The sequence below is a fragment of the Echinops telfairi genome, unplaced genomic scaffold, assembly GCF_000313985.2.
Source record: "Echinops telfairi isolate 266 unplaced genomic scaffold, ASM31398v2 ScPeMD7_8;HRSCAF=38, whole genome shotgun sequence".
NCBI lineage: Eukaryota > Metazoa > Chordata > Mammalia > Afrosoricida > Tenrecidae > Echinops > Echinops telfairi.
Window position 1 is genome coordinate 17096964 of NW_022103905.1, and position 26709 is coordinate 17123672.

General features: G+C 36.6%; 1 protein-coding gene and 1 pseudogene across 1 annotated transcript in view; one reads left to right on the forward strand and one right to left on the reverse strand.

Annotated features, from left to right (window-relative positions):
- Positions 1–26709, reverse strand: part of SLTM (SAFB like transcription modulator) — a 42027-nt gene that overhangs the window by 4128 nt on the left and 11190 nt on the right. Inside the window, exons 3-18 of the mRNA XM_004709453.4 lie at positions 24002–24060; positions 20771–20968; positions 19496–19543; positions 14630–14657; positions 12814–13282; positions 12154–12203; positions 9690–9808; positions 6957–7106; positions 6604–6707; positions 6339–6505; positions 5818–5903; positions 5462–5625; positions 3117–3297; positions 2052–2176; positions 1102–1272; positions 250–558 (exon numbers count right to left, since the gene is read on the reverse strand). Of these exons, the coding sequence (XP_004709510.2) occupies positions 250–558; positions 1102–1272; positions 2052–2176; positions 3117–3297; positions 5462–5625; positions 5818–5903; positions 6339–6505; positions 6604–6707; positions 6957–7106; positions 9690–9808; positions 12154–12203; positions 12814–13282; positions 14630–14657; positions 19496–19543; positions 20771–20968; positions 24002–24060 (2428 nt within the window). The remainder of the gene's footprint in view (positions 1–249; positions 559–1101; positions 1273–2051; positions 2177–3116; positions 3298–5461; positions 5626–5817; positions 5904–6338; positions 6506–6603; positions 6708–6956; positions 7107–9689; positions 9809–12153; positions 12204–12813; positions 13283–14629; positions 14658–19495; positions 19544–20770; positions 20969–24001; positions 24061–26709) is intronic.
- LOC105979222 lies at positions 18026–18433 on the forward strand (annotated as a pseudogene).

The window sequence follows — 26709 nt, forward strand, 5'->3', positions numbered from 1 at the left end:
CCAAACAGTGTCACAGCGTTTTGGTTTTTTTTTTTTTGTAACCCATTATATTCCACGAGCTAGGCCTATTCATGGTTAAGTGATTAGCTGCTAACATAAAGATTGGAGATTCCAACCCACTCAGTGATTCCACGGGATAAAGAAGTGGCCAAGAAAACTCTACAGAGTAGTTCCGGGGCCAATGATTCAAATTTTGACTCGACAGCATTAACAACAATAATATCTAGGCACCAAAAACTATACAAATACCTTGTTTCCCGTTTGTCACTGGCCAGGCCCCCTTCACTCTTCCAGGACGTTGGTCTGGACGGGTTGGGCCCTCCCTCCCGGGGATGCCGCGGGTGAGCGATCTCAGGCCTGTCGTGGAGGATGACTGTCCTCCTCTCGTCTCGTTCCCCTCGCACTTCTCGCCGGTCTGCTTCTCTAAGTTCATTTCGGGGTGGAGGCTCGTTTCTTCTAGAGTCACTGAAATTTGGGGGATACCTTTCATAACCTGGGTCTTCTCTCCGTGCGGTAGGGCGCTTTTTCCCTTCACCTTGGCCAACAAAGCGTTCCCGCCTATTAATGATCCAAAACAAAGAACACAGAGATTATGAAGTACTATTTGGCCTTATTCTATACTTACACTTAATTTGCCCAACACACAATGATAATGCCTTAAGTCACCTCTCCTTAAAAAAGCTATAATTATTGATTATATTAATTCTTATGCTCTTAAATTGACTAAGATGTCAGCCATAAAAGTTGAATCGTTAGCATCCAGGAGGAACTATATCAACCACTCAATTCACTGCCCAGCTAACGGGTGTTTTGCGGTACCATTGAGGCACATTCAAACCCAACAATCTCCATCACAGCACACTACTATTTTGGCACTACTCCTAGTCAGTATTCAAGGTAAGAAGATAAAGCCAGCTGCAGGGCTGTCATAGTGGTCTATTTAAGTCATTTAAAATTAACAAAACACAAACAAACATTTGCTGTCAATATTCAGTTTTGACCTGTACTTCTGAATTTGAATTAAGATTTTAACACAAAACCAAAGTTAACACCAGCAAAACCCTGCCATCACATAGGACAATTTTCAACATTTCTACTTACCTTTCAAAAGATGAAGACTGTACTGCTGAACTCTCAGGAAACCTGCCTCTCTCTCGGTGATCAAAATCATTAAATCTGTTCTGTTGGCGAGAGTAGTCAGACCCATGGCCAAATCGTGCATCTGCATCTAGAGACAGCTTTTTATTCTCGTTCCAGTAAGGGTCATCACGCCTTAAAAAGAAATATCTGCTTATTTACCTAAACTAGTGTCACAGCAGTCAAACAGCATTTACTTGGAGTTACACACACTACATGCTAGAAACTGTAGACACAAGAGGGCTAGTTAACTCAAGACCTAGAACATCCAGTTAATACAAAGTAGTAGCAAAGAATTATGAAATTATTTAAATCTAGGCAGTATTGGAAAATAGTTGAAATTTGCCTGCTTCAAGATTTTTTGTTTTAAAATTATTAAATGGAAAAGAAAACTAACACCATTTTATAACAAAAACCAGTATAAAAAAATAGTCCTTACTTAACCTTTATAGTTAACCTTGGAAAGAGACATTAAGTTCCAAGCATTATTGATTCATTCCAACTAAGTCTCAACAGTCAGCTCTCACAGAATTTAGAAGAAAATCAACTATCTACAATTATATTTAAAAATCTACTAAGACCCTTTAAATCAAACAGACAACACTTCCCAAATGTATGACTTGTTTTTGTACAATCTGCATTACCTTGAGAACTTTCAAAACTGGGCTTCAGTTTGAGAATCTCTAAAGAAATCTACTATGACTGTATTATTTCCATAATTAAAAACATTTGGCATTAAGGGGGACAAGATGAGCTAATTCTTTCTTCTTGAGTATCTGACAATGCAGAGCCCACCCAGCACTGCATCATGATCTTATATTCCAGTGACGGGAGCTCATACACTCTAACTCCCTAGCCTTAGGTTGAAAGGCAGAAGACAACAGGTATCACTGTTAAAGAAAATAACCTAGTACCTATGATCGACATCCCGGGGGCGTTTCAAAGAATTCCTTTTTTCTTGTTCATAACGAAGCTGCTGCTGTTGTCGTCTGAGTTCCTCTCGTTCCCGAGCAATGCGCTCAGCTTCTTTGCGGCGTTCCTTTAGACAACACAGAAGGAAGAACCAACCAATGCAAAACGAAACAGAAGGTCAGTATGTACGCAACTCGGATAGCCTGCCATTAAGAAGCCACCATGGGCCAAAACCCCAAACTGAAGACAACACAAATTTGGGACAATTCTATCTGACTTAAATAATCCACATTACGGCTGTTGGTCTGCAACATTAAGAACAACAGGGACGAAGTAGAATAAGCTGGGAAGTACATGGGAAGGCCATACTTAGTTTATACATTTGACTAAATCAAAAGCATCTAATAAAGGGAACTAGAAACAGAATCCTTAATATATGGAGACTAAATGCCTTAAAATCTTAGTTGCAATTCTGCAAATAAAGGCATCTTTTCTTTCTAATTTTGGGAAATTGTTGCCTTGTACTACGGATGAGTAGCCTGGTAGCACACTGGTAAGTGCTTGGGTGCTAGCTGAAAGGTCAACTGTTTGAATCACCAGCTGGCTCTGTGGTTCTCTGCTTCTGAAAAGATTACTGCTTTGGAAACCCTATGGGGCAAGTTCTAGTCTGTCCCTGCAGGGTAGCTATGAGCCAGAAACGATGGCAATAGGCCTTGTTGCTTCTGTTTTTGATAATATGCAAGGAAACACATATTATTTATTACCTAAATCTGGGACGGACAGTGACAAAGCCTGGATTACAACTACTCAACTCACAGTCGTACGCTCAGACTGCTTGGCTGCCGTGAGACTGCAGAGCTACAGGAAGACTCGCTAGAACAAAGCCATGACTGAATGGACTTTTCACTGGCACCTAATTCTTTGTGACTTTTCAAGGGGTGCTTAAGTTCTCATACCTGAACTCATTCTATACAGGCTTTACAACAAGTAAAGCAAAAATGTAGGGCACATATCACAGGGTTTGAAAAAGGTCAGTTATCGAAGATGAAAAGATTTTCTGAGTGCACCTGTTCAATACGAATGCGTTCCCTTTCCAAGCGTTCGCGTTCCATTCTCTCTCTCTCTAGTTTTTGCCTTTCAATTTCTAGGCGCTCTCTCTCCCTCTGTAAGCGATCCCGTTCTTCCCGTTCACGAATTATTCTAATGCGTTCTCGCTCTCGACGCTCTCTTTCTGCAATCTCTCTTCGTCTAACAAAAATCAGTATTTAGAAATACTTAAATTGTGCTAGTACTGTGTGAAAGAGACAGCTTTTGAATTGTGAAGTTTTCTTTGAGGTTGGCAATTTCAAATGTCAACTCAGAAGAAAACTTTATAAACAGATTCCAATACAGTCATGTATTATAAGGCTATCAAATAAAAAGCTGAACTTTACAGAGTGGCTCCCTCTTACATGATTCCTGCTTAAATAAAAACCTCACTACAATAACAATCCACCAATTACTCATTTGTTAAAATAAGTCTACACATTCAAATTAACAGAATTAAAACTTCTTGCAATTGTGTGTTTGATAGGGGAAATTTCCAATGTTTACAATATATAGTCTACCTCCTTAAACAAAGTATACTTGTTTTTGATTATTTGAGAATCATCAGCTATAGCAAATGCTACGTATGAATCTGATGCACTCACTGGCCCCTGACAGAAGGTTCTCCCAGGTGGTATGTGTTTTAAGTGGGAGATGGTTTGAGTGTTGGCTGATCTGATCAGATTTTGAATGGTGCTTCGGTCTCTTCTTCACTCTAAAGCAGCAGCCAGTGTATTCTGTCTGTCAGTAGGTCTTCCTCGAGCAATACCGTGACTATCACTGGTTCAGTACCATTTCCCATGAACAACAATGATGGGGGACTCTTACTAATATTTAGTGTCAAGATCAAGGATGCTAAATATTTCCTGATGCAATAGCCAGGAAGCACCACACACCCTTTTGGTTGGAGAAAATTTTCTGCAAAAACACATAACATGAATGTCACTGGAAAAAAAGTGTTAAAAAATTACTGTGGGGCAAAAAAAAAAAATTACTGTGTGATCCTAGAATTTAACTCCATTTCTCATAAATGCTAGGTTTGTTTGTAAAGTGGTTTTAATATAAATGAAATGTTCCAAGAACACACCAAGAAACAGAACTTTTTTTTTTTTTGAAACAGTACTTTCTTGAGAACATTAGTAACAAGAGTTGTTGGCCATTTCCGAAATCTTGTCATGAACAGCTCCCTTCTGGAATTTGACTCACTAGTACAGCACCTCAGGATGGATCTGTACTTCTAGTGGTCACATGCTCAGTAGGTCTACCTGAGAGAGTCAAAACTAAGCATTAATGACTCAAATACTATATGTTACTGTAAATTAGCTTTATTTCTCCATATTCAGTTAAAGCATTATGCTGATGTGTTTGGGAGATTATTTGCAGAGTAGGTATGTATCAACTTCAGTTCAGGATAGTTTTTTGTTTTGTTTTTTTCACCTAAGAGTTGGCAGTCTGTTGGGTTTGAAAATCACTGTTCTACCAACTCCCACTCCCACGTACTCCCACGTACTCCCACTTCAGCTAGTGAGACAGGAGGCAAAGCTTAGTAGGACTATCTCAAGAGAGAAAAGAGTGGGTTGTGATGAGAGGCGTCTTTTCCTCCAGTACAGCGCAGGGCAGGCACTCGCAGTCGTGTTAAGCTACTCAGGAGTCCCTGGCACCCATGTCACCGCTGTGAATGCAAGAACCCTAAGTGACCCCCACAAGTAAGAGAGGGCCACGTTTGGAAGTTTATGCTATAAAAAACATTCATGAAAAAATCTTAAGTGACATACAAAAATTGATATGATGGTACACTAGCACTCATAATGAATTACTGCAATATTTCCACTATTAGAAATGTGTTGTGTTTGTTTGAAAGCGTAAGCTTCCTTGGGATAAAGCCTGAACGCAGTAAAGTCCACCGGCAAATCTGACTTTAGGGCTACAGAGGCAAAAGAAGAACTAATTCTTGCTAAGCTATTAAAATTTCAACAGTGCTTGAGTTCTGTAACTACTTTGTCACAGTCTTAATGCAAAAATTAATTTTTCTTTAAAAGGTTGTTTTTGTTGTTAAAGGGCAGCCCGCTCTGGAGTAGAGAAGAGAGCACTGACTGGCCTTGGAGCCAGAAGACTTGTGTCGAAGTCTGGACTCCGCCTCTCGGGCATGTGGCACATTGGAAATTCATGTGGCTTATTCTCTAGGCCTTCATTTCTAAAAGAACATTATATTTTGGGTACTATTAAGATGGAGCTAACACATGGAACAGTACTTGATACCCTAGAAAATACCACATAAGCCTATGTGTCTCTATTTAAACATATACATAAAAGATTCTTTTCCTACCTTCGAAGTTCCATTGCTCGCCGTATTCTTTCAAAACGAACTAAATGTTCTCGTAGTCGCTGTTCTTTCATTTTCTCAAAAGGCAAGATCTCCTTTCGTCTGTAGTCTTTGTCCCTTTTCTTATCTAGACAAGCTCTCTCCTTTTCCTTGCTCCTACCATGAATCTAGAGAGGACAAAGTTAGAGAAGAACTGGACGTTAACCCCACCTTGGGTTTTCTTTTACAAGTTCACCTTTGTTTCTGTTTTTCAAACAGCTTCTCTCACAGAAGTATGTAAAGATAGTTCCAGAGATTTTGAATGACTGCCTTTTGGAAACAGGTGAAATATATGAAACAGCCCTCTCAAAAAAACTTACTTTCTCATGTCTTCCTCTTCTTGATGACCTAGAATGATCTCCTTTAGTTTGGTCTAATATTACCATATGCCCTGGACTCTTTGAACCTGAGAGGGAACGAGAGAGAAATACAGATGAATGCCTAGAAAACGTGTCATTAAGAAAATGAATAAAATATAAAAAACGCCGCATGTTTAACAAGACACAAACTAATATACAAAATAAAAAGCTTATTCAAGAAATTATATGTAAAGCAAGAGTTTTAAATAGTTCAATCTGATCATTTACATGCTTGCAGTCTTACCAAAAGATCTTATTAACCTAGCTTTAAGTGCAGGAATACTTAAATCAGCCCAGATCTGAGAGTAAAATCAAAGAGCTTAAGTGGAGAGAACACATTGCTCTCTCAGTGGACCTACTTTTCTTTCTACCATAAACTCTACTTTTAATCTGGATGATAATCTCAGGATTTCTTTTGCACTGCAATATTTATATAGCAAAATGCTTTAGAAAGGGACTGAGAAATAATCTACGTAGCATACTTATTCGCTTCTTTTCTTCACTTTTTTTAGTTGATTCTGAAGTTTGGCCACTTGATCCATTATCATTCTTCTCGTCTTTACTTTCTATTTTCTTAGCATCCTTGCTTTCTTTTTTTTCAGATTTCTCAGATGACCTTTTATCTTCTTTTTTGACAGAGGTTTGTGTCCTAACCACACCACCACACACAAGAGAACAACAACAGAATGAAAACGACTCCATCAATACACAGAGAAAGTCTTTAGTTATTAAAAGGCCAATCCTTACTTGCTACTTCTATCACTTGTATTTGTTTTATCCCCAGAACTTCGTGAACTACTCTTCTCATCATTTTCTTTCTTTAATTCTTTCTTAGAAGGATCACCTTTCACCTGAAAGACATTGATCAGAAAAAGGAAAAAAAAGTCGGTAAGTTTTAAAGTTACTTTTTTATAATTATAAAAAGTATGCTGATGGTACAAAATCTGCAAGACATAGAAAATTTTATAGGCAAAAGCAAGAAAATAAAAATTTACAAATCATTTCTAATTCTGCTCTCAAACAGCACCACTATTTTTGAGAGTGAAAATTACTAGCCCTCCAAATTAACTCCACTTTTGTAAGCAGTTGAGCAAGCTTACCTTTTCAACAGAAATCATCTGCCCATGTAATTCAGTACGATGAAGGTGTGCAATACATCTGGATACTTCCGTACTTGAAGACATAGTTACAATGCCATAGCATTTAGCCCCAGGACTCCGAGCATTTGTAACTACCTTTGCACTCAGGACCTATGAGATTTCAGAAAGTTTTATAATTTTATATCTATGCCCACTTCTTAAGAGATGAAACTGACTATTCAAATTTAAGAATATAATCAGGACATGTAAATTGAGGATAAAAGACATGTTCAGGTTATGTGCTATTCTTTTTCATATTTCGCCCCTAGGTACTTAGTTAACATTCAAGAACAACTTAAAATGATTAAAAAGCAATTTAACAACTTTCCTTCTTTTTCAAATACACCGTTAATATATAACTAGCCACACATCAATGAAGAACTGGTATAATTAATGAAAGTAAAAGAATAATACTCTCAACTGGATTGGGACTAAAGTTTCCCGACCACATACCCATCACAAGTCTCTTAAAAATAAGTTTATTTTTTCATTTAAAAATGAGTGATTAACACTTGCCTACAAAGGGTTTCACACAAAAAAACAAAAACCAAAAAAAGGGTTTCGTAGTATGCATTTTTCCCTCTAGGTGAACTTCAGAGCAACTTGCTCTCAGTGCAACCAGTGGCATCACCTGGGAAGGTTCCATCTGGTCAGTGAATTTTTTCGGGAAAAGTTTTGCTTGAACTTTGTTTTTTGTGAGGGCCGATTTAAGGAACAGCATGAGGCTGTAAAATTATGTTTCTTGCTCAAGGGAAAATGCCGCATAAACTGCTGAGAACTATAGGAAAACTTCAAGTGTACGTGTGGTTTTCTCGTTTCAAAAAGGTGTATTGTTGGTTAATGACAAACCTTCTTCTGGACGCCCATCAACTTCCTGAATGGATGAAAATTTTTACTTGTAAAGTAGTGCATTTGGAGTTCGTTCCACCAGGTCAGGCTGTTAATCAAGCTTTTCTGTTTAGAACTTCTGAAAAATTACGTAACAGAGTGGGCAACAAAAAGGCCTGATTTGTGGCACGTGGGAGAATGGTTTTGCCACCACGATAATAGACCTGCTCACGCAGCCATCTCAGCGCACCAGTTTTCGGCAATAAAAAGGCATGCCTCTCTTGCCCCATGCATCTGACCTTGCTCCATGAGACTTTCTCGTTTCCATAAATGAAGAGGGGCATGAAAGGGCAGTGATTTGACAACCGACAGATAAGAGGTGATGAAAAAAAACAAGGGAGGTGCTGTCAGCCATCCAAACAGATGAGTTTGAAAAATGTTTCCAAGAATGGAATCACAGATTTGACAAATGTATTAAATGTAATGGAGAGTACATTGAAGGTATGATAGGCTCCAATTTGGGCGGTACCCCCTCATATAATGAAGCACTTGATCAGGAACTTTAAAGTTGAGTCCATACTCAATAGCTACATATAAAAAGCAGTCTATATACAAAAATACACCTTAATTCTTGAGAACATACACTCTTAGGATCTGTGCTTTGAATTTCATACTAATATAAAAGTGACAAATATCTTCAATTAAATGGGTAGTTGAAACAGACGGCGGGGATGGGTACACGTGAGTGGAAACGTAAGCAAGAACAATCCAGTGACAAACAAACACGAAGAGCACTGCCACAGTGCCCAGATAATCGAGACGGTGTTAAGGTAGGTGTGACTGAAAATGACTGACATTTCTCTTACCCTGAGAAAGACTGGTTTGCTCCACTGAGTTAATAATTCTGAAGCCCAAGGCCTTATCATCAAGTGAAATACACTCTCATTTAGTTTTAGTCTTGACATTAAAATACTTTTATACACCTTTAAGAAAAACTAACGCGAATTAAACAAAAACTAGACGACAGCTGGTCCTGAGACCACAGCTCTCAGTGGTCAGTATCTGATACCTGCAAGAAACAACTTCCTGCTAAGACACCTCTCAAATTAATGGGAAAGCAAAGATAAAAACACAACCTCCTATATTCAGCAAGAAGGCTTGTTCTGACTATCCCATGATGACTACTCACCAATATTGATCATTAATTTAATAAACACTTCAAAGTCTAAAATATCTACACATAGCTATAGTTGCTGATGTCACTACCATCGAAGAGTATTTTAAATGTGAAATATATTAAAATTTAAATTTAAATAGAAAGTAGGGAGAGCCAGAAGGGATATAGATCCATTTACAATTCCCCAGTTATTATGTGAATATTCTTGGAATGCTTCCTCTCAAGTCTCCCCTTAAAGGTCAGCACTTTTCTTGAATGGTACAGCTTTTTTCTTGCTCAGCACCTAGGTCTATCTGCAAAGCCCCTATCAACAGTGCACCTAACTATTCTACGCTGACAGCATCAGCCTCGGCATTGTTCTAGACCCCATTCTAGGTGCTGGAAAAAAGATGACAGTGATGAACGAGACTCCATCCTTACCTTAAATGGGCTCAAACTATTAAGGTTTGAATTACAGAGATCTTTAGGGGTTAGAGTAAGATTTCAGATGATGAATATCACTGCTAACTAATCAATAATTACTAACAATCCTATGAGCTAAAAGAAATTAGAAGACAATTATATAATACTGTTTTAAATACAATTTCTGTAAAACATTCATCATTACTAGATTTAAGTTTTCAAAACCGAGATCTCAGTTCAAATTGTTTCTAGAAAGACGGATAACAAGTAATAATGTGTTAAAGTACCTTTCCATATTTGCCAAAGAGGTTCTTCAAATCAGCAGCTTTGGTATTAGAAGAAAGTCCACTAACCCAGATATTTTTAGTTGAGCTTCCACCGCTACCACTAGTACTACTTGCACTTCCTGGAATAGATTTAATCACAGATGTTCAAGTTCCTTAATCAGAATTTTTGGCAAAGTTATATTATAAAAACTACATTCTTTCAGAACCATAAAATCCTTTAATTTCAGTTATATAATCATACTACCTTACTATATAAAATCTTATTATTTTCTACTATTAGAATCACACACAGTAATACACAATCCAACAATCTGGACACAAGTTTGAGTATATACTTCTAATTGCATGAGTTTGAAGTCAAAGGGTGTAACAAAATCAATCACAAGCCACAGACAATAACTGTTGAATAATTTATATTTTACACTGCACAGGAATACAGTCCAGCCAGAAGCAGCCATCAAGAATGAAAGGCCTGCTCTAACTATCCACACCTGTTTTAGGCCGTAAGCCAAGTAACTAGGTGGTGGAATAAGATTAAGGGAAAGGGATAAACTCTTTTTAATCATTGAAAAGGTTAATAACAAAGACTAACCAACTAGCTCATCTTCATTATCTATTAGAAAAAGGATAAGAGAAAATGGATATTATATGCAGTCAGATAATTCTGGATTCAGTAAAAGGTAGCCTTTATAACATAAGATGTAAGATCAGAGATCTCAAAATCCATCAGAAGAGGAAAATAATTATGTAAATCATTCTGTATTTTTTTCTATTCACAAAGTATGGTTTCAAACATATAGATGCCATTTCTTTTTTGCCATTTTTTATGAAACACGCCTCTCTCATCAGTCACCTTTCAAGACTTTCTTCAGAGGGGCTGTTATTTATTTGACTTTACTTAGAGAACAATTCTTATTTTTTATTATTAAATACTTTTATTGGGGGCTCTTACATCTCTTATCACAATCCACACATTCAACCAGTGTGGCAAGCACATTTGCATGTATGCTGCCATCATCCTTTTCAAAGCATTCTCTTTCCACTTGAGCTCCTGATATCAGCTCCCCATTTCTTCCCCCTCCCTCCCCTGCCCGCCCTCCCTCATGAACCCTCGATAAGTTATAATTATTCCCATATAGAGAACAATTTTATCCACTTCTGACAAACCGTACACAACCAATTAAAAAGTTTACTTATTTAAGTCATTATATGGATTAGGATTAGAATGTTTGGTGCATTAAGAAAAAAATTACATGGCAAAGTGTCAACAGTTGAAACTACAGTGTAAACTTAAGGGATGCAGAGACAACAGATGCCTGACTCAAAGTTTTAGATATTAATAGCTGGTGTTTTTCTAGTCTTAAGAAATGCATTTATTAAAGGATCTGTTTTATTTTATCAATGGTTAACTTAAAGGTTTTAAAAAATGTTTGTTACTAGTAACTTTTGAGCCAAGGTACTTTAAAAAGTACCTAAATAGGAGGGAATATTATTTAATAATAGTAATATGATTATTCTAAATATAGAAATTTAAGTAGGTGATATTTAACCAATACCCCTAAATTTCTGAATTTAAAGAACAATATATTGCTTGCAGCTTATCGATTCCCAAATAGGGAGTGTAGCTGCTTTGCAATTAGTAAATCAACCTATTACTAAAAGCTCCAACTATGGAAATAGACCAACACAATGTAGTTAATAAGCCATAAAACACACACACAACAATCTTAGGGACACAAGAGCCATGCTAGGACCTTGTAGTACCTGAATGCTTTTCCCTTACAAGACTTCTTTAGAAATCAAAACCTACTTTTCAAGCAGAGAGCACAGGGACAAGATGAAACTAGTTCATGGGCCATGAGATAACCGAAGACTTCTCAAGTGCAAAAACAACCCACCACTGAAACACAGTACGACAATTAGGAAGTAAATCTGGAGAACGAAAAGACTGCATACTGGATGCAGTAACAGAAGGGTTGGGCAATGGTTTATGGAAAAAACAAAACAAAAAACAAACGTGAGAGAGTGATTTCCTGTTGTATATAGAAATATTTCAGTACTAGACTCCACAAACATGCACAAGTACTATTTTAGAGCACATTTCCTACCAGCCAAGGGTAGGGAAAATATCGTGGTGCTGTTTAGTGGCTACATAAGGATGCATCTGAAGATAAAATACTTCCAAAGTTATATGTATGAGAAAATAAACTCTCCATGAGAGTATTCAGGTCGCTTTCCTATTAGTGTTCCTTAGCATACTCACACTAGTCTACAAATTACATAAAAAATAATGCTCCAATCACACCCAGAGTCCTGTGAGCTATTAACTCTATTGTTTACACAAAAGAGCATTCAAATTTCTTTTGCCTGTAATTAAATTTTCAAAGAACTACATTTCAAAGGAAACATACCCACAACTTCTATGAAAGGTGACCACTCAAACAAGCAGGGACAACGGCATTACCTTTGTCGTCTTTGGATGACGTCTTGCTGTCTTTAGATTCCTTTGAAGAGCTAAAGAAGCAAATCACCAGAAGAAAATTGAAAACAAAAACAAAAGAGCGAAAATCGAACAGCTTGATATTCACTATATTTGCAGCTAGTGCTGTTTATACACATTAACGATTCCAAAGGCCTAGGTTAGGTTAGGTTATTAGGGTTCTTGGACTGATTTTCCCCAAGACGCCTGAAGATCTATAGTTTCTGACAATTCTATTCAGTGGATATATGGCCATCTTCTCCAGATTTCAGGACTGGGACTTGACTTCATTTTGTGTTCTTAGAACTGATAGTTGCTCATTAACCATCATCACAAGGATTTTAAAAAATGAAACACACCAAAAATTGTCAATTTGAAAAAACAAAAAACAAAACAAAAATAAAAAACCAACAAAAAACACCCCAATTATATGCTGACAACTCGACAATGCAATCAGTAGGACACACTGCATATTATGAAGATCTTGAATTTTTTTTAAGTAACTTATGACGGTCAAAAATATTATAGGCAGGATCATAAGATACTAATTACTGTACATGGTCTTGAAGCCACCCCCTTAATGTAGAGTGATCTTATTGAATGCTGGAATTCAGTATCGTAAAGAACTGACATAGAAAAACAAACCTCTTTGCTTGACCAGAGGCCCCAGTAGACGAGGGCCCTTTCTTCAAAGTATCCTTTTCTTTGTCTCCAGATTCTGCTTTCTTAGAACTTTCTCTGGCTTCCTTCTCGACAGGATCACCCTTCACGCAGTCTTCCTTCTTACCATCTTTATGGTTGGCATTCATCTCATAATCCTTGTTTTCCTTCGCCGGGCTCTGTGCAATGGCGTCCTGCCCATCTTTTGGCTTACTTGCTTCAGAATCTGTAATTTTCACATTTTTACCTGTTTCTAGGAGGTCATCACCATCAAAATCCAGAGTAATGGCATCTTCAGCCTGGATTGTGACCGAGATGTTGTCATCCTCAGCTTCTTTCACTGTCGCATTAGCTTCCATCTCTTCGTGAGCTGTGTGATCAGCCTCAGCTAGGTTCCCTTCTGAAGGAAGAGGTTTAGATACTTCTTGTGTACCATCACCAGAACCTGCTATATCTAAGAGGATTTAACAGGAATAAATACGGCAAAACAAGAAGTTTAAACAATTTCATATTCATAAGCTAAATTAGGACCTAGAAAATATAAAGCCAGTTATTAGCACTGATGGAAGGTTAGGAGGAGAAAAAAAAAACCCCAAAAAACAAAAACAAAAAAAAAAACACAAGGGTATTATCTAACATAAACAATCCTTTACCCAGGATCACTTATTCTTCGTGGGGAAAATGATCTCTACATATAAATGTCAAACAACAAGAGTGAGAAAATGTTTCCATCCTGATGATACCAGCTCTTCATTTCTGGTTATAAGTTAGCGGCATATGGGAAATGTTTTCCTCCGTGGGATAGTAGTCAATGTGCAGATTTGATATTCAATGTTCAAAACATCTTCAAATTTAACCCTTGTGACCTTCAGAACTCCCATGGTGACTTCTTGAAAGGTCACAGTCTGAGGCTATCAATCACTCTTCAAGGTATTTCACAGGCCCCATCCCTTTGGCTCTTCTTACTCAGTTCTTGGGTAGTCTCGCATCATAAGGGAAACGGCTACGGAGGCTCCAAGGATGGTCTGGCTCCATGACATTCAGGAAATTGGTTGTTTCCAGTCTTCATCCAGTCCAGTCAGTCCCATAATGATTATTTTCAAACGTGTCTTGCATTCCCCCAAAATGGAAAAACTTCAGGAATGTGTGTTTTCAGTCAGTAGCTTTACTTCATTATTGCTTCTAGGCTTTTTATTCTGCCTTGCTTAAAACCCTGCTCCATGTCCTTTCTAGCCCAAATAGGGAGAATCCTTTGACTTCTGTCCAAGAACTCTTCCCTAACCTCATACTGACCACACGTATTGCTCCTGTAGGCAGTGTAATTGTACTGGATGAGAAAACCCTCCTAAACTACTTACACATGCAGAAGGCTGCATGGAAGTTTCTCTAAGCAGCACACAAATGCCTGCTTCCGGTGATCCACCATTTTTAGGACTAGTTGTAAAATTCATGATGTGTCACACAGTAAAACTCCAAATAAGTACGCATGAGTTACTGAAGTGCCAGTCTAAAGTATGTGATCAACTTAGCATTTGCTAGAAGTTTTGAAAAACAAAATTAATATTGAATTAACTAAAAAATGACTGTCCACTACAGTAACTAATATGTGCTTTTAAGTTAGAATATATCTGGTGTTAAAAATATTAAAACTAAAAAATAAAATCAAGATGCTAACTTAAATTACTACCTTGATAAATTTGAAAGTAAACCTATTTCAAAAATAAGGAATGCTTTATTTTGACATGGTTTACTATTTTTCTAAATGCCAGTCATGTTAAACTCCACTTAGTATCAAACATACCTTTCTCATTTTCTTCTTCCTCACCATCCTGAAATTCAAAGAATAATCAAATGTAAAATGGATTCACATAAAATTGGATTTTACTAATAGTACAGATTCAAGTTCTATTGATGATAACTTAATGATATTAACCAGTTTTATCTAACAACTACAGAGAATATTCTAATCAGAACCACCAGAGAATCCATTTAAAGATATAAGGCATCTGGCTAGTATGTACTATTTCTGTGTGTATGTGTGTGTTTTATTTACTTATTACTTTTTTGCGTTTGTATTTTTAAAGGTGCAATTTTAATGTACTGTATATACTCCAGTATAAGCTGACCTGACTATCAGCCAAGGCACCTATTTTTTTTTAAATCGTTTTATTGGGCTTGTACAACTCTTATCAAGTATGTACTATTTTAAAAAAGGCAAATCTCATTGACTAGGCCAACAGTAAACTGAATTTATCTGTATTCAGTATTCAAAATTAGTTATATGACTGAAATCCTATTTATATCAAATAGCTAACAAATACAAATAATTATTTATTATTTAAAGGTACTCATATTACTAAAGATAGCACCAACCTGTAGACACACACCATTTAAGGGCTTGAATGCTTCATATCAAAAACAAAACAAAACGTACTTGTTTTTAGGTAGCAGTAGCACAAAAGCAAGAAGGATGACCACAAGCGTGGCCAGTGTCAAATTATTCATTCTTTTTATCTGTTAGAAATGAATTCTTAGTTGATACATAACACTACAGATATATATAAAAATTGGATTTTTAAAAATTTTAAAACAGTTCATATCTTAACCCAATTAAAAATTATCCAATTATCCATGTGCTAGCTTGAAAACAGAATTATCTCAAAGGAAAAACTCTTATTTATTCCAGCAAGCAAATACTGAAAAACTGATGGAAGTAATCACACTAAAATAGGATTAACATTTTCCCAAATAGAAAACCATAAAAAACAAATGCTTGCATTATAATGTCAGTAACTTAAAAAAAATGTAAAGAAAATCCTTATAAGAACTTTGAAAATGAAGGCTGAGTAGATTATTTTTAAGTCAAGTAGTTGTGAAGCTATTACATGCAAAGTTTCAAACCAGCAGTTCTCAAACTTGAGTGTGTATCAGCAGCCCCTGGAGGGCTTATTAAAACAGACTGCTGTTTCTCATTCTGGAGGTGTAGAGTTGGGTCTGACAATTAGCATTTCGAACAAGTTTCCAGGTGATATCCAATGCTGCCAATCTTATTTGCTGATCAGATTTAGCTTACAGTATGATTTGAAATCCCTTCAAAAGCATATATTCCTTTAAAATGCCCAGTATTTTATCATGTGCTAAAAATTACATTTGAGTAAACAAGCGGGCATCTAGCTGAGAAGCAAAAAAGTCCACATGGAAGAAGCACACCAGCCTGTGTGATCACGAGATGTCAAAAGGGATCAGGCATCAGGCATCAAAGAACAAAAAACCATATCATTGTGAATGAGAGGGAGTGCAGATTGGGGACCCAAAGCTCATCTGTGGGCAACTGGACATCATCCCCTTACAGAAGGACCGCAGGGAGCAGACAAGCCAGTCAGGGTGCAGTGCAGCAACGATGAAACATTCAATTTTCCTACAGTTCCTAAATGCTTCCTATCCCCAACTATCATGATCCTAATTCTACCTTACAAATCTGGCTAGACTGTACACTGGTACAGATAGGAACTGGAAACAGGGAATTCAGGACAGATGAGCCCCTCATGACCAGTGGTGAGAGTGGTGATACTGGCACGAAGGTAGGGTAGAAAGGGGGAACCCACTACAAAGATCTACATATAACCTCCTCTCTGGGGGATGGACAACAGAAAAGTGGGTCAAGGGAAACATCTGACAGCGTAAGATAGGACAAAATAATAATTTATAAATTGTCAAGGGTTCATCAGGGAGGGGGTAGTGGGGAGGGAGGGGAAAATGAGGAGCTGATTCTAAGGGCTCAAGTAGAAAGCAAATGCTTTGAGAATGATGATGTCAACAAATGTACAAATGTGCTTGACACAATGGATGGATGTATAGATTGTGATAAGCGTTGTACGAGTCCCCAATAACATGATTTTTTTAATTACAATTGAATAGCTATCATATTCCTCAAAAATCACTTAAAATGATGTTGGTTTTGAGTCAACAACTGTTGTACATAATTAAAGTATCATAAATGAAACAAAACACTACTAAAAAAAATACTAAGCCACAAAGGCTTAGGAAGTGAAATGGCCCAAAGCACATGAATCAATGAAGATAATGTAAATCCTACTACATATGTAAGTTCATTCTATTATACTAAGAACCTTTAACTAAATTGTTGTACTGTTACATTTCTAGGTGACCACATTTCAAAAGGAAAAGGCTTTAACTTGGGTGGGTTGGTAGGCGTGACAGTAGGAGAAGAATGAGTAATGCTCGAATTATCAAGAAACCCCTGGCTTCCCAACCCTCTTTAGTTTAGTAATTTATCTTGGTAGGATAAATAAACTGGGACAGCTTTAGCTTCTACTTGTAGGCAGAACAAATGAACTTAATAAACTTGCCTCTCCTGTGTCTACCTGTGATGCCAACAACACACTACTTCCAAAGTATTCTTTTAGAGATACAATGTTGGTCGCTCAAGGGAAAAAAAAAAAAATCAAAATTATTTGATACTTGAAAAGTAATATTTAATAGTATGATGTAAAAGTCAAAATACTTTCTGCTACAGCCCTGATAATTAGAAATGTTACTTCTACCTGTTAGTAAGGTTTATCTTATTTTGTTCACAAATTTTTAATTATTATTCATTAGTCAGTTCTTCAAAGTAATGCCTACCCTAGCCTTGTTACACATACCAAAATGCCCCTAGGAAAAGAGTATGACCCAGCTTATAGGAAACAAAATGGATTACAATGCAGATGAAGCACAAAAAACAACTTGGTTTAGTAGAAAATATGAACCGCATACAAGTGTGTACTTGTTTTAACAACTGAGAAGTTGGTTTTACTAACTGAGAGGTTGTAGGTTCGACTCCACCCAGTGGCACCTCAGAAGAAAGGCCTGGTCTACTTGAGAACAATCAGCCATTGCACACCCTATGAAGCACAGTTCTACCAAGACACACATGGGATTGCCTTGAGTCAGAAAAGACTCAACAGTTACTGGTTTCTAAATGTATACTAAATACAGGCCTATTAAGTTAAACCTAAAATTTTGTGCAATAGAGACACAAACTCAGAAATACAATAAAGACTAACAGGATTTTTTTTTCCTGTCTAAATAGTATATGTACACACATTTGATATGTAACTTATTTGCGATTAGGCCCCCCTGCATTCAAACATTGCTTTTTAAGAATGAGGCAGAGGTGCCTTTTTCCGCCATATTGGAGCCTGTGGAGGCCTGCTGGGAACAGGACTTCTAAACGGCAACTATGTCTGGAAGGCTGTGGTCCAAAGCCATATTTGCTGGCTATAAACGGGGTCTACGGAACCAGAGGAAGCACACGCTCTTCTCAAAATTGAAGGTGTTCACGCCCGAGATGAAACGGAATTTTATTTAGGCAAGAGATGTGCTTATGTGTACAAAGCAAAGAACAACACAGTGACTCCTGGCGGCAAACCTAACAAAACCAGAGTCATCTGGGGAAAGGTAACTCGTGCCCATGGAAACAGTGGCATGGTTTGGGCCAAATTCCGGAGCAACCTGCCTGCTAAGGCTATTGGACACAGAATCTGTGTGATGCTGTACCCCTCAAGAATTTAAACTTAAAAGTAAATAAATAAAATTGTGCATTTAAAAAAAAGGAAAAAAGAATGAAGCAGATAGTAACTATGTAACAATATCCATTTAAGCTAATCACTAATTTAAAGTTGGTAAAGCATTCTTTTAAATTAAGCACCTCAAAGTTTATCTCGAAAACCATATTTCATGTAGGACTATAAGGAAAATACTCGATATAAGATAGATATTCATGTTTATCTTTGTAGTGCAATCTATAACCTTTAGTGAAATGCCAAATGAAATAAAAAGGTACTCTACTTTTCTCCCCAAGACCCAAAGTATAGCTTCAGCAGCATTTCAAAGGCAAGGAGCAGCCACAAAAAAAAAGGCATTAGGCTCGAAGCAATCAGCTAAGCTGCCTATCAACAGCAGACTCTATGCAGAGCAATGAAGCCTAGCTGGTGTAGTGGTTACATGTTGAGCTTGATCTGCATCGTCAGCAGTTCAAAAAGTGTGGGCTTATATTCTCAGAAACCAACGAGGTGTCACTATGAGTCAGCATGGACTCTATGGCAATGACAAAAAGTTCTTTGTTAAGCATGAGAAAAAAAGGGAAAAAAATTAAGGCAGAAATTGAACTCTGTTAATTAGCATGCTTTTAAAGGTAAACTATTTGATACACGTAATATATATAAAAAATATTTTCCAAAAAAAAATATTTTCTACATATATGGAAGAACAGTAATTTTCTGCACACATATACCCTAACATAGCAATTAGATATTGTTTTATCTTTTCTGAGTATTAACTTTTTAAAACAAAACTTTGAAAACAGTATTACTACTTTTAAATTATTTTGTGCTAAAAATAAAATAAAAACAAGGAATGTAAAAATGATCATCAAGAAGACCATTTAAAGTTTTTATTCTGGAAATGATAGGAACCTCATTTTAATAACTACCAATTATATTTGTAGTAACCAAAATTTCAGCTGCCAAAAGTTTAAGTATATATTACATATGTATTTCAGCATTAAATTGAAGGCAGTTTCTGAAGAAATACAAATTAAAGTAAGATTCCTTTTTCAAGACCCACCGCACAATATCTGGGTTCACAGGACTAAATGCAAACTTACTTGAGCTGTTAGAAAGGTATCATCTTCACCTTCTTGAGCTCCAATTTCCTAAATAAAAAGGTATACAATAACTTTGCTTTACAAGGTGTCTGGAAGTTATCAAAATGCTTTTATGCTTATGCCCAATTATGATTTCCTTCATGTTCTGTAGAGTGTCTATAAGTTCTAAATCAATGCTCAATATTCCAGACTACATTCTTTATGTCAACATAAAACACTGCTCACAAGGCTAAGGAATTAGACGACTATCTTTCTTGAACCCCTCATTGATTAGGTTAGGTAAAATGGAATTATGTTTTAAACATAAATATTAGCAGTACTGACACTACTCCATCAATTTTCTTGAGATGTACTACAGCCCTCTAAAGGGCAAATGGTCTATTTTGCTCCACGACAATACAAGTCGTCCCTCCGAAGGGGATTGCTCCCAGGACCGTCACTGTAAGACCTCACTAAAACTCAAACCAACAGATGTCTCAAATACAATGGCGTAGCACTGTCATATAACCTACGCCCACCAGCTCATAGACTCAAAGTTATCTCTCAATGACTTATGGTACCATACAATGTAAATGGTATGTAACTAGCACTTGCCACTTCCTCTCATCCTTTGAGGGATTGCTATGATATTTAATCGCCCACTACCCTTCAATGTGATCCTCAGTGGTTTAGTTGGTAGACTCTGGGAACGCAGCACCCATGAAAACGGAGGGTCGACTGTATTTGAAAAATTATACGCTTTAAAATTAAGCTTTAAGAAGCAATTTCCCCACCCTCAATATCAAAATAATTGAAAATTAAAGTAACTGCTTATACCTACTAAAGTAACAGGAATAAGGAAGGGCACTACCACCAGGTAAGGCTGGCAAGGCCACAGTGAAATTGGTACATTCATCCATAAAGGAGCGGGGATTATGGTAACTTAAAATTTGATTATCCATAATTTTAAAAGTGGCTATTAGGCATATAAAAATGGTCCAATAACTGTCGTGTAACAAACAAGGGATTATAAAGTAATTATGATAGGTTCTGCGAATAGAGATTAAATAGCAACTTATGGTATAGTACCCATGCCAAAATATAGATAATGGAAGATAATAAGCAAAACTTAGAACTGTTACCTTAGGTGGTAGAATTTTGAGTGGTTTATAAATAACTTTAAAAACAAATTTTCTTTAAAATTCTGAGACCTTCAAATCGAATTAGAAAAAATACTTTAACTTATTTAAAAACTTAAATTTATGTGGGTCATTTTTTAAAAAACTGGCTAAAGACCTGACTTTCGATGTCCTCTTTTTCTATGTCTTCTATTGCTTCTGCCTCTATTAATTCTTGAGTAATCTTGTTTTCTTCTGCAGAAAGTAACTCCTTGGAATGCACACTTTCTTCTTCATTTTCTCCAAATTCTTCAGAGTCCTTTAATTCGTCATTTCCATCCTGTTCATGTGCCTCTTGACTCTCCAATTCACATTCCTTTTAATGGTAAGAAAATTTGGTACAACTAGAGGCAAAGGAGTGTAGGCTGTCCACCAAATGTTTTCGGTAATTTACATCTCTAAATGTTTTAAATTTTATCATATTTTGCTATTATTCCCATAGCTAAAGTTCATTTTATTATTTTCTATATTAACTGTGTCTATAACCCATGCATCTGAGTTCCCAAATCTCACACTGAAAATATCCAAAATTGAAATGCTACTAAACATGCTCTTTACATCTAGTGATTTATGTTCACCAAGCCATATTCTATCTAGGAACTGTGATGGTAACATGGCTTCAAAGAAATAATCTAATTTTGCTGTGTGCCTTAGTTTAACTTCAAAAACCTTGGGAAGCTTACCTATTAAACATAAAGTTTAGTTCTCCTTTAAAAGGAATTCCCAACTGTTATACTGATGTCTTTTCTTGAAAAACATGCAAAAAAATTTTTTTTTATTTTAAGTTGGGAATCTATTCTTGTGCCACAAATGCCAACCAGGCAGGTAAGCACAGGTTGGGACTGGATTCGGAAAGGAAGGTGTGGATACATGGTACTTCAGTACACAGAAAGAGCCGTGGCAATCTGCTTAGCTGCATCTTCAAATGCAGAGAAAGGGTTAAAAGCAATGAACACTCCTTTCTTTTACAGTCTTAGAGTAAATCGAGCACATGTAAGAAAAGGTCTCTGGTTAAAGGAGGAAAAGCAAGGGCATAACAATTGATTACTCAAAAAAAAAACAAAAACAAAAAAAACCCAATTGATTACTCACAGCTGAATTGCACCAAAAGAAAAAAGACACACGGGGTACATCTTTGGAAAGGTAGGTTTGGCCAACCTCACCATAGTGGGAGTGGTGGCAAGGAATGTTATATGTGAAGATGAAACAGGCAGTTGTAAAATGGTAGAATAGATATGAAACAAAAACAATGCAAAACAAGGTCACCAAGGTCAAAGTTCACCTATTTTGAAGTGCCAAACTTAGCCCTTTTGCTTACTTATCCTTAGAACAGGGGTTCTCACCTTTCCTACTGCCAAACCCTTTAATACAGCTCTTCATGCTGTGGTGACCCCCAACCATAAAATTATTTTCGTTGCTACTTCACAACTGTAATTTTGCTACTGTTATGAATCAAGTGACTCCTGTGAAAGGGGTCTTTCCACCCCCAAAGGAGTTGTGACCCACAGGTTGAGACTCGCTGCCTTAGAAGCAATATCTCTATTATTATTCAAGTATCTAAGTGATAGATGTTAGTTACCCATCACTTCTGTATAAATTCCAAAATCACAAATCCTAAGGCAAGGAGAAATTTACTTAGCTATATATTCGAGTACAAGCCGACCCAAATATCAGCCATGGCATCTAATTTTACTACAAAAACTGCATAAAAAATGTGCTGGATGAGCAACTGATATTAGGGGCTAGAGTGGGAGGCAAATGTTTTGAGAATGATGAGGACAACAAATGTGCATATGTGCTTGACACAATGGATGTATGTATGGATTGTGATGAGAATTGTACGAGCCCCCAATAAAATAATTTAAAAAAGAAAAAGAAAAAAATGCGCTGGAAAAACCTCAGCGTATACACAAGTATATATGGTAGCTTTTATAAAATAGCTCAGGTGTGCTATTTCCGAAGTGAAAGAAGAAGTATAAAGAAAAGAATAGGAAACAGAGATTTACTTAAATCGGCTTTTCTTGAAAGGCCCTTTTGCTCTTCGAGATCTCAAGACCAGGTAGTTGTTCACAGAGTGACAGAGGCACCTTTTGCAACACATTTAAAAGATAGTATTTCTATTCTTCTAAGTAGAATGTTTGTATCTCCTGGTAACATTTCAAATGATGGTAACATTTTGATAAACTGAAGAGAGGAAAACAAGTTTTATTTGACAATTAAAAGCCACAATGTTTTTACAGCTTGTGGATAATTTTTGCTTCAGCATATACTTTGTAGTGAAGATAACTGGAGAAAATAAGAACAAAGGAATATATCTAACAGAAGGCAAAGTAAAGATACAGAATACCTAAATTGTAATTTATAAAGGCTCAAATAAAAGCAGACGATAGGCATGCCATCACCTATTTCATGGATACTCTCATCATAAATACTCTCATCAGTTATCTGATTTCAGCTTTGGCACCTCAACCAGACCTTTCCCCCCATGCCTGCCCTCACAATGTGAGGGGCAAAGGGTTTGTGTGTGTGTGTGATGGTCCTGTGGGGTGAAGAGAATAAGCAGATGGGAGAGATGAATGGGTGAATGAAGCCAACTTCGTGGTGAAGCTCACATACATTATTTCAACATGAAATAACTACACAGAACAGAATATATAGGAGCATAAATATCCATACTAAAACTACGTTCACTCAGTAAATCCTGCAAATGCCACAATACTTAAAATGTAAAGATAAATTAAGTAGATAATTTTTCATGAAAATAAAACAGAAACAAATGAAACCCCAAATACAATGAAAATAAACCTGTTCTGATCTTTTAACATAAGAAAATCACCATCAAACTATATATCCCCACCCCCCCCCAGTGTTCAGTTTTTGAAGAACATTCCTTCTTTGCAGGGGGGGGTAGAGAGTCTGGCTTATCTTTATAGGGCAAAATAAACTTAGTAATTTGACGTTTACCAAGCAACAGCAATTTCCTCTCTCCATTTGAGGATGGCACTCATCTAAGTTCAGTATACTATATACAAACACTAAATTCAATGGGCAAGTGATACATTTATTGATAAACTTGTCCAGGAACCAACACATCAATTGTTCTGTAGCTATGAGGGGTAAGCTACCCTGAGCCTTATGTCTCAGATTTCTACATAAAGGCCTGGAGGGATTATTATTTTCAGCTTTCTGCCTAATTTTTAAAAAGATAGTTATTTGTCATATTTCTTACTGATGAAAGCACATGATCTTCTACATATAGATTTTATGACCAATTGCAAAATATATGAAAATTCACCATCTAAATGATTAGGCTCAAAACAAACACCGTAACCCGAGCAATTAACTTTACCTTGACTTCATCTTCCACAGAAGCGTCTCCACCCGACTCATCTGCTTCTTGTTTTCTACCTGCAAAAGAAGGGAAATGCTAACCACCGACATTTTGCTGCTTAACACAAAACACGAAAAAACATGCCACTCTCTAGGCCCAAATCATGTGACAAAGCAAATGCCAAGTGCTTGTACCTTGGTGAAAGCTGTCCCCAACCTTAAATGTCAGCTGTTTCACTAAAATATATATAATGTACAACTAATTAACTCTACCTAGGAAACCATCACCTTTTTTTTACACTAATCAAATTCTCTATTCTCAGTTCTCCCTGAAGGAGCAAAACCTTTCATAGGTGCTCTACTTGTATATTTAAACCAGACATCTGATAGCTGAACTCAAGAACCACACCTCCCCAGGGAGGGTTCTCTATGTTTTCCGTTCCAATGAGCTATCTTTGAAATATAATTCTTCCTCTTATAATCCTTTAAAGGTTTATACATTGCCTTAACTCTAATTGTTAGCGTTAATAAGTCTATTTTATGCTTATTTTGTATTTTCTCCACAAGCGCAAACAGTGCTGGACACAGCATGTTAACTGATTTAACGGATAAGCACGAAGAAATTACTTCAGACCCAAGGCTGGTAATGGCTATAGGCTAGAAAGAAAGACAAGAGACCTTCCCTGTCCCAAGTTATTCTTCAAAACTACACATTTGTGACTGGAATGAAGTCTTATTTTTCAGACTAATCCACAAAAATAATTCATAATGTACTAGAAATGTTGATAAAAAGTATCACAATGCTAGGATGTTAGCATTAAAAAAAAAAAAAGATGTTTTCCCTGAGGCCACCTAATCAACTTTTCTTTTTTCCTTTGGCTTAAAGCAGGTTCTGAAAAGTACTACCTACTTACTTCCAAAACCCCAAAAGGTAAACAGCAAGTTGGGCTACTAGGCTAACTACACAAATTACTTCATTTTCCCTCATCTACACACCAGTCCCTCCTTCCAACTCTTCCCGATCCAAGTCTGTTTTACTTCATCTTGTTTGTAGATAATAAAAAGAGAGGAAAAAAGATACTGGCCCCTCCACAGATGTGAAAAGATTATTAAAAAGAGATTTTTAAAAAGGGGATTTTTCTTTTATGTAAGTCACAGGAATTCCTCTTTGAATTATTAGACTAAAAGGAGAAATCAATGTCAAACAGGGACCATGAAGGCAGAGGCCAGTGTCGAGTTCGTTTCCTATTCAGAACACTGGTGTTTGGATTTTAGAGCAGACATGCATCTATGGTTTTCCTATGCCCTGCCGGGATCAAAGCTTCGTCTGTCTCTCATTTTATAATTATTGTCATCATAGGCTTTACCACCAAATTTATCACACACACACAGCTTCGTCTGTCTCGTTTTATAATTATTGTCATCATAGGCTTTACCACCAAATTTATCTCTCTCTCTCTCTCTCTCACACACACACACACACACACACACACACACACACACACACACGAGAACTTTGCACCTTCAAAAAAAATACCTTAACTGATAGTGGTGATGATTATACACAGGGTACTTAAGATTATGGAATTGTACATGTGAAAATAGTTTAAATGCAAATGTTTTAGTATATACATTTTTTAAACTTTTACTTAATCATTTTATTGGGGCTCATACAATTCATCACAATACATAGATCAATTGTGTAAAGCACACCTAAGTATATACATTTTTACCACAATAAAACCATCCCTATTGTCTTACCAAAGTGTCTAAAATCAGTTCTTAATACAAAGGCCTGTTCATCACAAAGTACTTAATATATTAAAGAGTGATTTCCTTCCATGAAAAAGAAAATACTGAATAGACCAGAGTTCACAAAATTCTTCTACTTCATTTAAAGACAGTTCCACAATATACACACTTTAAGGATGTCATCTTTTGGGATAAATGAGCCTTTAAAAAAAATATGCCCCCCTCCCCCCAAAAGAAACACACATACAACAACAACAAGAAAGTATAAAAGAGATTTGAGAACTCCTTTGGATCATTTGCAAATACTCTTTGCTCCTTACAATTATAAACTGCTTTACAATTTACAAAGCACATTAAAAATTCTTTTTCAACTGATTTTTCTAAGCATGCTACCATATACAGGACAGATTATCACAATTTTACAAAAGAAAAATTAATGAGAGGTTAAATAGTTTTCCTAAGGCCCAAAGTCAGTAAATGGTGGTCTGAAATTAAAGCCAGGGTTTCTTATTTCCAATCCTAAATTCTTTCCACTACATCTTATGATCTAGTTAAAAGATATTATTTTGGCAAGGAGTGGCTACTTAACGTAAAGATATTATCTTTGAAATGGCAGCCCTCAGTTTAATAACAAGCTACACAAACTATACACACTCCACAGTCAATTTTATTTGTTTTTGTTTAATTACAGGAAAATCAAATTACACTTTACCAACAAACACACTTTGGACCTACCTAAGGAGGGACTACCCTTGGGGAAGGCATTGTAATAGGTAAGGTCAGTGAGCATGAGGAAGACCCTCAAAGAGATGGATTCTCCCAGTAACTATCAGCAGGCTTAAAGAGAGCAAAGACCGTGAGGATGGTGCAAGGAGGGTAGGGTCACACATAGCTCTTGGTGTGCATGCGTTACTGGGAGTTCCAACTGATGCCTCCGTACCTCCCAACAACCACAAAAAAACCAGTATCTGCAGT